The 15704-nt window shown below is 39.2% G+C and overlaps 1 protein-coding gene and 1 pseudogene across 1 annotated transcript in view; one reads left to right on the forward strand and one right to left on the reverse strand.

The window, feature by feature from the left end:
• Positions 1-1137: 1137 nt before the first annotated feature.
• Positions 1138-4203, forward strand: LOC113491240 (annotated as a pseudogene).
• Positions 4204-7336: 3133 nt separating this feature from the next.
• The window catches only part of BCAP29 (B cell receptor associated protein 29), a 23340-nt gene continuing 14972 nt past the window's right edge, over positions 7337-15704 (reverse strand). Inside the window, exons 6-7 of the mRNA XM_026868264.1 lie at positions 9677-9777; positions 7337-8316 (exon numbers count right to left, since the gene is read on the reverse strand). Of these exons, the coding sequence (XP_026724065.1) occupies positions 8278-8316; positions 9677-9777 (140 nt within the window). The 3' untranslated portion in view covers positions 7337-8277. The remainder of the gene's footprint in view (positions 8317-9676; positions 9778-15704) is intronic.

The following is a 15704-nucleotide window of genomic DNA, read 5'->3' on the forward strand; positions in this document are numbered from 1 at the left end:
GTTATGTATGGAGGACAACCTAGGACAGATCTTGCAGAAGTGAAGTGAAGCATGTGTCCTCCTCACCCTGGGAAATGTTTCAAATTTAGGATCAGTGACAATGTTTCAACTAATGTCAGAGAGGCACTGAGGGTACTGCATCAAGTGAAATATTTGTTCAGTAAACTACTCAGGCATGGATATCCTCAATGGACTCAGTTTCAAAGCGTTCTAGTATAGTCCTAACATCAGGCGTGTTTGAAGCCAACACTGCTAAACTGGCAAGAAGCTACTTGCTGAAACTACATTTCATAGTGTAACACAGTTAAGGCTTTCTCACTCTGCAGCAGGCTTCACCGGCTGCTGCACTGTAAGAAATGTCTATAGGTAAACTGCTGCAATGCTTTGATCTGAGCAATGTTTTATCAGGCAGTGAAACAGCCAGTTTCCTAAACTGAGTCCCAAAGTTTTGTAGAAGCTCAGAAGCATGGCACTGATGTGAGTAAAAGCTGAGAGTTAATGTCTAGCGGTAGGACTCTGCATTTAAAGAAAGTGGTCTTATGTAAATGTTACCCAGTCCAGAGTGGGAAAGCTTTTGGATTTTTTTACTAGCAGCTAACACCGTGGGGAAATTGAATTAATATTAGAAAACAGAAGAGTAGCTTGATTCAGTTAGACACATACTAAAGCACATACAGAGAACTGAGCTGGCATCAAAACTGAGTAATCTATTGAGTTAGAGTCCACTCCTGATAAAAATGGAGTAGCATGAAAAGTAGTTTTGAAATTCAACTTTGAAAAGCTGTTGTGGTAACATCTTCTTAGGTTCTAAAATTAACACAAGGACAATGAAATTACTCCAGAAGTCATAATGGCTTCTAGGTTAATCATTAAAGCAAAGAATAATAGCAAAAACATTTGCAGGAACCCAACACAGATGCCCTACGCTTACAACATAAACTCATGACTGGATGTGGATTACATATTTTCTTCTAGAATACCCACAAAACCACAAAAGAGAACTGGGTGATATCAAGAAGAGAAAAAATCATATTGAACATGGCAATTAACGTGGGAATACAGCAGGCAGAAGTAGTTACAGACTGTAACTTCTCATGTCCCTTGCAAATTCATTTCCTGCAGCACACTTCTGCCTGAATGGAACTCCGAGGTTCAGCATCGCAGGTGGTGAGATCCTGTAGGACCATCAACAGATGATGTACAGATGTATGTCCATACATATTGGCAGGACAGAATATGCATGTTTGAGGACAACAGGTTTCAAGAAAAAAGCTCCATCTGTGCAACACAGTGCACTTACCAGAATTTTAAAATAAAATTATTTGAGGAGGAGAAGAATGCAAACCCTTGCTCAGAATGGATCCCATACACAGAGACAGATCTGTGTGAAATCAGAAGCAACAAGTTTCTAGACTATGATATTGCTGACCCCACTCAGGGTCCTGCCCCACATAGCATCCCCTTCCCCTGGAACACTAACCCTTCAAGTTGGAAGGCAGGCTCTTCCTTTCTCTTTTCAACTTTAAGGGTTTTTTTGTTAGGTTGAAATCTACATCAATCTTCAGAATCCTTTTGTACACCTTATTATTTGCTACTATTGCCTAGTTAGTCCATGTTCATTTTGTACTTGGTATGAGATAAACAACCTAGGATGGATACACAGCCTGTTTCCAAGTCCCTGCCTACAGTATCACTGTATGCTCTCTTCCCAAGTCCTTAACACTAAATGCCTAAGTCATGTCTAGAGAAAAATCAATGCCTAAGATTTTGTCCTTACTGGCCAAGAATAACAATCCCTCCCTTCCTCTCACATTGTCTCTTTTCTGTATTATGTCTGAAACCCAAGAGGAAAGGAGTAGCTTAGCACCTTCCCAGCCAACTTTGTCTCTTTCTCCATAGTCACAGGAATATGGACCTAAACCTCAGGCTAAATAAAATGTAGAACATGGTCTCACTTTCTAGAGGAATAGCTATTAAGCTATCTCACAAAACTTGATTATTACCAGAACTACCGCTTCTTCTGGCTGTGTTTTCAAAAAGAGTAAACCCAATCAGACTACACAGCCTGATCTCAGGCAGCAGGATAAAGGAAAAGATTTAAACTAAGACTTCAATAGTCATAGCTGAAGCTGCAAGTGTTGCAGACATACTTTTATCACAGCTGCACTTGGTGTCCAATTGCCAGACAAATGAGTTCTGAGAAACGCTTCCCATTTTCATTTTCCCTAGTAGCTGTCTTTGGTGTGTCCTCACTTCCAATAGACATGTTAGCACTTGTATCTAACTCCCCCCAGTCACTAAACATAGTGGGTAGGCTCCCACTCACTAAACCCTAGTGTGTTTGGGAATCCAAAGAGGCTTGGCTGTGTTGATGTAGAGACTGAGAACAATTCAGTAAAGTTCAGAATAGAATCCTCTAGCATGTGTAGTCCTGATCTGTAGGAAAGTAGCCTGCTCCCACCTCTGCTCAGCTCTCATGAAGCTGGAGATGGAATAGTGACATCCTTTTAGGGCAGACTTGCACTTGAAGGCGTTAATAGGAATTTTCTATGGACCACAATTGTATTTCAGAGTGATGGATGCAAAATTAGAGGGACTCTGTTTTCCTCACAAATACACCTTGCAATGCTCATCATTATTTGCACATTGCCTTAAGAGTGAAACACAAGTGTTACATTTTATCATAGAAAACAAGATATTCCACATTATTCCTGAACTGGGGATGCTCAGTTCCAGAACTATGTTGTTAGACATTACAGTGTACACAGCAATACTCAGCACAGAGTACTGGACTGGAAAGACCTAAGTGAGAGCTGATTTTCCAACTTAACTTTATCTGTAAAATTATTTGTATCAGGTTGCATTGAGACCCAGATTACAGTTGTCACTGGGATAAACACTGTCCAAAGGCAAGGCAAAATGAGGGTTTCTTCCCAAAGAGCTTACAAAGTAAATTCAGTATTTCAAGGGACACTCGAGAACTGAGGCAGTCATGTAATACTTCTAGGCTGTTTGGAAATTAATTTCCATTTTGTAATGTGATTTTCATTGTATATGTTTCAGGAATAGTACCTTCTCAAGTAGCGTACTGTTATATATTTTTGAAAAGCTCATGTTATGAACTTTCATGCTGTATAATTAAATTATAATATAAACTGTGTTTTTGACAAATTTTGGAGGTTTGAAGTTCAGATGTCAAAACAGCAATTTTGACAGATCTACAAGTTCAAACTTGGACGTAATGCAGCGCAAGCTGCTCAAAACATCAATGAGGTATATGGCCAGGGAAGTGTTAATGGACGGACAGTGCGACTTTGGTTCCAAAAATTTCGACGTGGCGATTTTGACCTTGAAGATCAAGAAGGTCACGGATGTCCTTCTGCTATTGATGATGATGAATCGAAGGCTCTGGTGGAAGCAGATACACGCACAACTGTTCAAGAACTTGCAAAAGAACTCGGGGTAAGCATATCAACTGTTTCTGAGCATCTGAAGAAGATTGGAAAGTCAAAGAAGCTTGACAAATGGGTTCCACACGAATTGAATGAGAATCACAGAAATCGCCATTTTGAAGTGTTGTCGGTGCTTCTTTTTCTCAACCAGAATGACCCGTTTCTCAACCGTGTTGTGATGTCCGACGAGAAATGGATGCTCTATGATAACTGGTGACGATCGGCTCAGTGGTTGGACTGTGATGAAGCTCCACAGCACTTCCCAAAGCCGAATCTGCACCAAAAGAAGGTCATGCTGACTGTCTGGTGGTCTGCTGCTAGTTTAATCCATCACAGCTTCCTGAATCTGGGTGAAATGATCACGGTGAAGTACGTCCAGCAAATCAACGAAATGCACCAGAAACTTCAACGGCTGCGCCCAGCACTGGTCAACAGAAAGCATCCAATCCTTCTCCACGATAACGTGCGGCCACACATTGCACTTTCGACACTGCAATGGTTGAACGAGCTGGGCTACGAAACTCTGCCTCATCCACCGTACTCACCAGAGCTCTCGCCCACTGACTGTTACTTCTTCAAGCGTCTCGACAGCTTCCTGTGCGGGAGATGCTTCAGAAACCACAGGGAGGCCGAAACTGCCTTCAATGTCTTAATCCCCTCCAGAAGTCCAGAATTTTAAGCAACCGGAATAAATATGCTTGTTTCTCGTTGGCAAAAATGTTTTGATTCTAATGGTTTTTATTTTGATTAATAAATTTTATTCTGAGCTAAGATATGCCACTTCAAACATACAGGTTGAAATTGGCAATTAATTTCCAAACAGCCCATACAAAAACTTCACATTTGGAAAAACAAACTTAAATGTTTTCAGTGCTGAGTTAAAAACCAGAGCTTTTACCCTTTAAAACAAGGTAGGAAAGCACGATGTATTTTCAATGAGGCTACACAGCTAGAGGTGGTAGCAAATGCAGGTAGTGCTAGGGCAAGAGTACATATTCTGAAAAGACTGCACAATTTATGTTATTAAAGAAGATAGATTATCAGATGTTTGTTGCAAAAATAGAAAAAGGGAAAAGCATCCTGTCTAGCTAAGGGTGCTTTCATTTAAAGAAACACCGAAGCGTGTAGTTAGGTCTATTAATATTCAGGTCAGTTCTCATGCACCCACCATGACCTCACTGCTTTCTTGACTCAGCAGAACAAGGGGTTTATGAAAAAAAACATGAAAACACGTCTCTTTTTTGTTGTTGTTTTTGAAAGCTACTATCAGTTAAAACTGTGCAAATATTTTTAGAATTAATACTCTCTCCTATGCTTCCCCACCAAAGTACTAAAAATGCACATTCCTACTTTTGTGGAGGGAAAAAAGCTCCAAAACAACCAATTATTTCGACATTATTTAGAGTATAAAGAGCTCCAAATTCTTACTTCTGGAGACATACCCAGAATTAAATCAACTGTCAGACATGAGTACAGGAAGTAATTTTGATTCTATCAGTATTAGTGGAGATTAACTTTTTTTTCAGCACTTCCCTACAAAAACAGGCAAGCATGACAAAAATCTGGCCAAACAGCCTGAAAGATCAGGAGTTAAAAACATAAAATTTTGATTTACTCTTTCCCTGTATATCAACCATAACTTAAAACATTACCAATGAGAAAATTGTATGTAAAGCTGATCCACTGAACAAGCTTGTAGGAATTGCAATCAGTTGATCTGCAGGGAGACCTGGACAGGCTGGAGCCATGGGCTGAGGCCAACTGGAGGAGTTTCCATAAGGCCAAATGCCGGGGGCTGCCCTTGGGCCACAACAACCCCCAGCAGCGCTACAGGCTTGGGGAGGAGTGTCTGGAGAGCTGCCAGTCAGACAGGGACCTGGGGGTGTTGATTGACAGCCGGCTGAACAGGAGCCAGCAGTGTGCCCAGGTGGCCAAGAAGGCCAGTGGCATCCTGGCTTGTGTCAGCAATAGCGTGGCCAGCAGGGACAGGGAAGGGATCTGACCCCTGGACTCGGCACTGGTGAGGCCGCCCCTCGATTCCTGTGTTCAGTTTTGGGCCCCTCACTACAAAAAGGACATTGAATGACTCGAGCGTGTCCAGAGAAGGGCAACGGAGCTGGTGCAGGGTCTGGAGCACAGGTCGTACGGGGAGCGGCTGAGGGAACTGGGGGGGTTTAGTCTGGAGAAGAGGAGGCTGAGGGGAGACCTCATTGTCCTCTACAGCTCCCTGACAGGAGGGTGCAGAGAGCTGGGGATGAGTCTTTTTAACAAGTGATAGGACAAGAGGGAATGGCCTCAAGCTGCACCAGGGAAGGTTTCAGCTGGATATTAGGAAGCATTTCTTTACAGAACAGCTTGCTAGGCTGCTTGCTAGGGCTGCCCAGGGAGGTGGCAGAGTCCCCATCCCTGGAGGTATTTTAGAGTCGGGTCAACATAGCACTGAGGTATATGGTGTAGTTGGGAACTGTTAGGTTAATGTTTGGACTGGATTATCTTTAAGGTCTTTTCCAACCTTGATGATTCTGTAGGCTCTGAACATGTATAAAGTATTGTGAAACAATTCAAATGCAAAATATTCTGAAAGATTTGCCATCTACTGGAATTTCCAGATAAAATATTTAGACTTCTGATTTTACAAAAGGGTCACATTCTTTCCAAGAATACAGTTCTAGAAAGTAGATATTAAAAAATATTTTCAATCTGAGTAACAAAAGGTTATTTTTATTCGAACAAATCTGGGACTGCAAAAAGCTTAGCATGTGACAATACAACTCAATCAAATGTGTGTGACCACCCAGAACAAGTAGAAAAATTGATGGTCATATTCTACTCTGCAACAGGGAAATCTAGGAAGTGATACAAGTAATGGACATGACAGAAGAAATGACTAAAGGTGAAGTAGAAAGTCTGTAGGTTTTTAGGAGTCTATAATTTTTAACTAAGGAAACATTCTCTGTGGCCTGATATGCAGAGTTTGTTCTGTTTTAGGCTGTTGTCTCCTCCATCTCTCAAAAAGTGGATCCTCATCTTCCAAGCAGCCAGCAGGAAACTGCTAGGCTGAGGTGACTGATGTAATTACAGAGGGCAGTGTGTGAGCACCACGTATTTGATGTGTGTCGCACATTTAAAAATACCAGGCTTCTAAGTGAGCAGCACGTACCACTATGCACCCTACACTTCAGTCATGTTCTACAGCAAAAATTACTGTAAAGCATTCCGACTTCCATCTCAAGGAGTATTAATACTATCAGTGCATTCATAACTACCCATTTTTTGTTCCATGTTAATTTTTCTAAGATAAATTTTAAGGGATGAAGAGTCCCGTGCATGATGTCTCTCATTGTAAGTTGCTAATTAAAGTATTTACTTGCACTATAGGAATAAGTGCTTGAAATTTGCTGTAACAATAAGTAATATTTGCTTTTGTTCTGGGTCTTAAAAGTAAGAAAAACAGGTGTGGTTTTAGTTCTACTATTATGTATCTCTGAGGCTTTCAAGCATTCAACTACATCACCAAAACCTGTATGTATATGGGTATTAAAATCTGTAGCTTTTCCTGAAAGTTTTGATATGAATAAAAGAATCTCCAGCATTGTAGAATCTCCGAGAACACATTCTGTACCACTTCAGCAAGGATATATTTAAAAAACATATGCGTTCTTATTAGTATGTTAAAATGCTTTATAGTACTTAGTATGTTTAAATTCTAAGCTAAACAAATCCTATTTCCAGAGAAAATCAAAACCACCCCTCTGAAGAAGGCTGTATTTCCAGTAAAAGTTAAATATCACCATGTTAGAAGTGTATTTTGTTCTTTGTGTATATACTTATTAACTCTGATGTGTATATCGGGAGAGATTTACACAAATAAACCCAGAAACTCATGAACTTAAACAATCCCTTTAATATAACCAACACCTCCAGATTTCAAATATAAACTGGAACCAACAAAAAAGAAACTCAAAACAACTTTCTGAATGCCAAACACGGCTTATGCAAAACAGTGCACATTTATTTGAGGTATCGTATCCATGAAAACAAACCAAAACAAACCCAACTATCTACATTTAAAAAGAATTTTTACTTAGCAAGGCAAAAGAAATTAGGCGGCACATACAGAGTAAACAGATGTAAACAGTGTAAAAATACAGAATGTTAATACTAACCAACCCCAAACTTCAGTTATGAAAACTGAAACGACCCAGTACATTAAAGAAAAATAGACCAGAGGCATGCAAAATATTATTTGTTAAAATACACTCATCCACGTGGCTAAGTGAAAGTAACAAGCTAGTGAGATGGACTTAGAAAGGCAGTTTTCCTTCTTTCTTTATTTTCCTTAGATTGATTGTCATTCAATTTCCACTGAAGTCGAATGCCTGATTAAAAGCTTTCAGCCTTCTTCAACCCACTGGTAACTGAATTTTTGAAGATTCCAAACAGGTGTGACAAAGGAGGTTTAGGTAACTGTGTTTTTATGATATAGTGTGATATACAAACTTGCCCAAATGCTACAGCAAATGGTGCAGGATCTGTTACCATTCTGGAAGGCAAAAGCTTGGAGAAGTCATGTTGCTCCAGATGCAAATAAAAGATTTTAGTGACAAACTCCATGGTAAACTGGGTAAACCACTTAACATTCTATTTGCAACACAGAATATTTTGGCAACCAAGATATATGAGAGGAATCTGAATAGTGACCTGCAGTGAATGTGCTTTTCAGAAAAATCAAGTTTTGTTTCAGATATGCATCAGGAGCCTAAACAGCACAAGGCTTTTCACACTGAAGCAGCAACTGTACCGATGCCATCCATCTTAGAAGCACCTACAGGTCCTTACGGTCTTCTGCTTCATTTAAACTGTCCTGAAAAAGAAACATTAAAAATAATTTTTTATGTTTGGCAAGATCAGAACTTGACTCCAGATGCCACATTTTGCCCCCTTGCAGTCATATTTGATTTGTTCACGATACACCCACCCTTCAAAGTTGTAGTCCCATCAATACACAGGTGATCTGTGCAAACTCAGCTAAAAACTTTTTCTGCTATCAACTGATTTATCCTTATGAGCTGCATCTACTGTGTGGTCAGTACCTTCTGTTCTTTCCATTCAGAGGTAAACACAGAAAACTGTAAGGATATGTGTTCTAGACCACAAGACTGTTAGAAATGCAGCAGGACTACTACGGCTCGTTGCACAGGGAAACAAAACAAAGACAGGACATGCATGGTGGTCTTAATCTGAACACAGAGATCAGTTGAGCAATCTCTGTAAGAGTATAAGGTGAGGCTGGGAATCAGTAAGCGGCTTCACAGAGTACAGGAAAAAGATTATAATCAGTTCAAATTTGCATATTTTAAAATTTTGTTAATACAGGACCAACAAACAGCATTTCCTAAAAAGCAAGTCACCATAATTTTAACATCAATAATTTATTTTCTCCCAAGACCACTACTTGTAAACAGGCTAAGTTTCATTTTTATTGAATTTTGGTTGAATTCTGAGACAGACATTAGTCATGGAAGATACAAACACCCATCAGACAACTTAAAGGACAGGCAGGGCTCCCAGTTCTACTAGAAATAATTACCATATATATTATGGGTATTCTAGTCATGCACATACATAAACCCAATCAAACAGCTAATTCGGCTTTTGCTTGATATGTTTCTTTTTTTATTTTGTACTTCAGTTTGAATTTTTATAGTAGCCTGTTTTCAGCCTAGGCTGTTTGTTGGTGGTTTGATTTTAGTTTATTTTTTTGTTGGTTTTTTTTTGTTGTTGTTGTTCTTGCATATCAACAGTATTGCAACATTTATAATCCAGAATTGCAAATGTGTGTTTAAAGAGCAAACAAAATAAAATAACTCTTATGAATGATGTGTATACCACACACACACTACTCCTATCATTTTCTCACAAGATTTCAGTTTGATCATCACATGCAAAACTATCTGAATCTTATTTCCCAAGTGACAGCAAACCCAAGTTTAACGATTTGTCACCTGAAGTGCAAAAGAGAAAATGCTAATAGCTTTGCCATTCAGTCCTTGAAAACCAAAATTCTACTATTGTGATGAAGTTTAAGGAGTGCTGCCCCTTGTAATTTTATGCCATACTAAAGATTTTGGTAAATTCCCTTGCATAATAAATACCCAAGAAGCAGAATCTTGCTGGTACAATTTCAGAACATCGTGCTCATATAGCAATCCAGAACCACCTACCTGAAGCTGTTCATATTCTTTCATCAGATTATCATACTCTCTTTTAAGGCCTTCAGACTGCTTTTTCACTGCAATTACTTCATTATTTGCCTTGTGGAGAGCTGTAAAATATAAGAGTTATCGTTTTAACTATTATTTGTATTCCTGCAGTTTCTTGGAGCCCTAGTTATGTACTAGGACTCCAATGCACTAGACAATTCTTCCTCTAATAAAGCTTAGCTTTAACACAGAGCATCACATATGGACACAGGAAGAGATGTGCAGGACAGGGAAAGAAAGGGTTGGAAAGAGCAAAATGTTTATGAACAGCAGCACAAGTAACAGGAAGGGGCTGTAAAACTCAAAGGGCAAGGCCAATAAACCGTTGACAGAGGTGACAAGTTACGATAAAGATAATGTTCTGTCTCACTGCAGAAGACAGTTCTAGAAAAACAAATATTTACAACCTCAAAACCAAAACTGTCAGCCCTCTTAAAATGAAGAGGACACTCAAACACTGGGAAAGATTTTAGCAAAGCAACTGAGGCCGTCTATAAAATGTGGGAGGGAGAGAGAGATAATACATTATTATAGGAGCACAGACTCCTCCTCTTCACCCTGTTATATATTTTACCCTGTGTAATTCATTAGAAGCATCAATTCATGGATGAGAAGGCAGAAATGATGGTGGTAGGACAGACAACTGTGAACAGGTTTTTAAGATGAAAAAAAGTAATTATTACTGTACTGACAATCTCAATAGCAATAAGCTGAGAGCGTATCTGTGCTGCAGTACAGAACAGCCCAGGACTCCATAAGGGCTAATTTACAATGTAGGGTCAATCAGCATAAAGTTTCATAAAGCCATGACTTGTTATGTAAGCATTCAAGTAAGGTCATTTAGACATTTTTATATTCCTCTGCTATAGGTATCTTAAGATATCTTTATACCTCTCTGCTCTAGCACCACAGGCATACCCTAAAACTTGGCATTTACTCATGCTAAAACTGAGAAACGTTGTTAATGACCTATGAGTCTGCCTCACATAGCCATATTTAAAAAACAAATCTTGATGGTATAAATGAAAAAAGAAACATTTTTCAGTTTTCCTTGTCCCAAAAATGTGGATCTATCCTTTGACTGTGAGGTCCCTGAGACAGACTGTTATTTCCCAGAGACCTCCAAGACACTCAGGAACTGCAACACATCTGTAAGAGCCTGTTCTCAAAAGATAAGAAGCTAGATGTGTTTTTTGTTAAGCACCTAGCTACAAGCACTCTGGTCTAAATCATGTTCTCTTTGGATGCTAACCCCTCAATCATCAGGACACAAGAGATCTGACCACTCTCCTACATGCAAAAAGGACGACTCCCTCCCCCAGCACTTCTGCTACTTTTAATTAAATTATTTGAATGTATAGATTCAAAATCATTCTCACTTTAGAAGTCTGCAAGTAGCTTCCCAGTAATAGGACTTTTATCTATCCTGAAATTCTGGTCTACTGAAGTTAAATGCACATATGTCTATTGAGTCCAACATCATCAAAAAATCCATCACATCTCTTTACATCCCTTCTTTCATTTCCATACTCTCACACAGATATCCTTCATCTTTTAATGCATTCTTCAGAGCATCAATACAAAAAACACTTTCTAAAGCTTTTGGTATTTGGCATAACCATGATTTCCACACATCTGACAAGTCAAACTGCATTGCACTTACCCTCTTCTCTGATCTTGCTACTGTTTAAAATATTCAACAGTAAAATTTGGAAATTACTAAAATAAACCTGTGACAATTCGATAAGATTCTGAATTTTAAGCTGTAAACAAAAAACATATGCATATGCCATTCTGCCTCTTCAAGAAACTGCCAATTAGAAAGCTAATTTTTGACTTTGATTAAACATTCTTACACATATAGTAAAAATTAACAATATCTCATTTCTGAGTAAGTCATAACTCAATGTTATTGATCTAATACTATTTAGCTGTTTACAAGCAGCAGCACAGTACTTCAGTTGCACCAAAAAATTACTTTATCTTTAAAACACGAACAAAAATATCTGGAAGTATCTGCAAACCAAGAAAGCAAACAAGCCACTGCATTGTTTCAGTGTTTTGACCAAAACAGATGTATGACAGGAATACCTCACCTAACCCTAGAAGATGAAAAAGCAAAGAACAGATTGTCCTTTCCACCTGTGTTGGCTATGGACAAAACAAAACCCCAAACCCAGACTCATTCCTGTTGGGGTCACACAATAAAAAGGAGCATTGCATCTTTGTCAATGTGAATTGCCCTGTGTGCCAACTTCTCTGCATGTCTTCTTGTCATGCAACAGACTATCCATACATCACTGCTCAACTGCTTTGCCATTGTGTGAATACTACAGTGCAGCCAAGTTGATCGTACAGGTATATTGTTTGTCATATGGATCGTATCATATGAACACCGATCCAGCAGAGAACAGAAGATCCTTTGTGCGCTCAATACAGTCAGTTATTATTTCTGGCTTCCATCTGGCCTGTTACTTTGCCTCACAGGAGAAAGAACAGCTGGACTGGCAGCAAGCAAAACCCAACAGCTGATTGTTCCTACCAAGTAAATGCATGAGCAGGCAGAGGGTGAAAATGCTGCTTCTCTGTTAATGCAACTCATGAGAGGAATAGTCAGTAAGTCCCCAAACTGGAATACAGCCTCAGTATTGTGAGAGATACGCTATCCCTTTTCATTCCTTCCCTTCAAAGGGGAAAAAAAACCCCAAAAACCAAACCCAACAAAATACTCTTAGGGCAGTATATCAATGGAAGACATTTATGGAAAACTTTCTCTCTTTACATTTAATGTGTTACTGGAGGTCCCTAAACTAATGTAACATGTATAGCCTGAGAGAAGTACAGGACTTGTCCTTCCTGTAGCACATTGTCTATATCCTGTTCCAGGACAGACAGTTTAGTTCCTCGAAGTCAAAGTAGGATGAGGAGTAAAATTGCTCTGAAGATGCTCCCACAGCCCAGTAGCTGTAGCATTTCTATTATCTTCTAATTTCAACAAGAACGGAGAACCGAACAGTAAAACAAAACCAAACAGCCATAAAGGCAACCAATGACCCTTTGGGCATTTCCTTTAACAGCTACTAGTCCTGGTCTGACTAAATCACTTGACTTACAGTGCTTGCTACCAAGAAAACGATCTGAAACTTAAATTAGCATTGCTCACAATACGAGTCTAAAACGCAAATGATTTGGCCTAAATTAGGACTAAGAAAGATCCCTCTCTCCAGGCTGAGAAAAAGCTATTTGCATTTAGGCGCTGACAGGACAAGAGGTTTGCCGACAAACACGCTGTAAAGCTGGGAACACACCTCCAGTCAAGTAATTCCATACTAATTCTGGATTCTCTTAAGATGCAATGGTCAGATAAAGTTTTTAAAAAATTGCACACAAATTTTCTCCAAGTACCTTCTGCAACCTTAAAGGAAATTCTGTTACAAAAGGGATGTTACAACATCTTCAGGTGGTATAAACAGCACTGTATAACAAAACCATGCCTGCTGAATGCAGTGCCTTCAACCCCTGTTGCATGTGACACTGTGCAATGGCTCCCACCAAGGTTATGATCTCATGGTTAAAAAGTAAGTTTAATCAAGATGGATTTTTTTCTAAACCTCCCTCTGCCATTGGCTAAATAACATGAGACGACCGCCAATTCTTTTAACTTGTATCTCCTATTCCCAGCTTACAAAAGAAAGCTAATAGTTTACCATGGTGTTTATTATTTTTTTTTTTTTACTTACTCATTTTTAAAAACTGGAGTGCTTCAATGGAGCTCAACATAAATATAGTTTTCATACATGGCACTAGCCTGCCTTGCAAAACAAAGGCTGAGCTGAACTCTGCCTGGTAGCAACAGTTCTATGAAATATATTTCCAATGTCTGTATTGTTTGTATCTTTCTACTACCTAGTAATCTTAGAATTTAAGTAGAGTTTTACATCTGTACATGCATACTTCCTACAATAGTCAACAATTAAAAGCTATTTCAAAACCAGCCTTCCACATGAATTGTTGCTTCCTTACTGTCTCCTACACTATGCAACCATGAAACAAAAAGCACTTGTGACATTCTGTACACAAAACAAACCTTATTAAAGGATGCATGAAAGTTTAATCAAGATTTCCTCCTGCCCCACTGTACGCCTATGACAACAATACATAAATAGAGAGTATTTTCAGACAAAGTTGAACTAAAGTTCAAAAGCACCCAAATGACTTTGGTGAGTCAGTACACACTTCACCAAGTGAAATCCTAATAGCAGAGACAAAGAAATGATCTTGTTTTGCTGCAAGACTTGATCAGTACTAGTTGTTCTGTATGAATTTCTGTTGTATAGATGAAGCTGTAGCCTTTACCATACACTAGGACAGTTATCACCAAAAAAATGACCTGAGATAGAAGGTGAAATAGTACAGCATTGCAGAAGTCTACCTCCTGCCCAAAGGGTCCCATAATAACAAATGGACATTTAGCACATCAGCATTTCCAGTGTGGGATCTGTGAGTGAGAAAAGAAAGTTAATGCACCAAAAGTTCAGTTCCTGTCCCCAACCCAAGGACTGCTGTAAGGACAGATGCTTTATGAAACTTCTCTCAGACTCTGACCTCATGTCCAGTTGCAAACAGTTTGTTTTGTTGTAGCTTTTTTGATAATTTCAAAACTATCAAAATTAAACAGTATCATAGCATCTTTTCTTTACTCAGAAAATTCCTATAGGTCTGGGACCAGCAGCCATACTGAAAGCCTTTAATTACCTAAATCAACATTTTGTTAAAAATATGTCTGAAGTGCAGCAGGAGAAACAGTCTCACATCTGCAATGGGTGCTCCTAGAAGTATGTATATTTATTTCTAGATATCAGTGAGACATTTTTCATAATGTAAAGTGTATCAATAAAACACCATCTTCGAAGATTTCTAAACAGTCATGTCATTACACGTCCTGGTATGCTGAAAATGGACTTAGGCTCTGAAAGTGCTAGCCTCGCTGCTGGGTGTCCCAGCATGTGGGTCTCCAATAAAGTAGTGAAGAACGAGCCCCCTTGCCTTCACTTTCACAGTAAAACAAAAAAGGGCATCAAGAGGGATAGGAAAGTCAAGTCTGGAAAATTAAAGAAACTTGGCTGAAATTTTTGTCACTCATTTCCAACCTTTCCTCAGATTTTACTAATTTTACTACTTAGTCTCTTTGTTCTGTATTTTCATTTATTCTCCTCACCTGCCCAGAGCACAGTAGGTAGCAAAGTATCTTCCTAACTTAGGATTTCACTTACAGTTAAGTGGATTAAAAAAAAAAAAAAGGGTATACTATGTTTCCTCTAAAAGGTAGAAGCTGAACAACTAGAGATGAGTCTCCTGAAAGTCTGCAATAATCACCATCTACAGTATAATTTCAGTCAGAACTTTGGAAAGAGGCGACATACAGTATTTTTTCTGCTATAAATTATGAATATGGGATCAAAACCTTACAGAAAATTTGCATGTCCCCTAAAGTCACAGCACTGATTTGATACTAAACCGCATTTTTAAGCATGAAGCAGACTTACATTTAGGAATCCTCTCCTGCATGCCACTATTTAGTTAACCCACCTTTCAACACGTGGCCTAGTATAAAGTAATATATCACCTGATCACCATGCATAAGTAGCTTAACCAGACCAGAGCAATGTATGTTTGAAGCTGCTCCATGAAAAACATACTTGCTTTTTCCTCCAAACAGCAAAAAAACCCCAATAACCCCAACCAAACAAGAACAAAATAAAAATTTAAGAGTCTTATTGACACTATAGCTGAAAAAAACCCCAAACAAACAAAAAGAAAACCCCCAAAACCAAACCGGCAAAGTTCTTTTTATAGTTTTGCCTTGTTTCATTACTAGATGACACCCTCTAGTCTTCACTCCTTCCGCCCCCCCCCCCCCCCCCCCCCCCCCCCCCCCCCCCCCCCCCCCCCCCCCCCCCCCCCCCCCCCCCCCCCCCCCCCCCCCCCC

The sequence above is a fragment of the Athene cunicularia genome (genome assembly GCF_003259725.1).
Source record: "Athene cunicularia isolate RWA chromosome 1 unlocalized genomic scaffold, athCun1 chr1_part2, whole genome shotgun sequence".
Classification (NCBI taxonomy): Eukaryota; Metazoa; Chordata; class Aves; order Strigiformes; family Strigidae; genus Athene; species Athene cunicularia.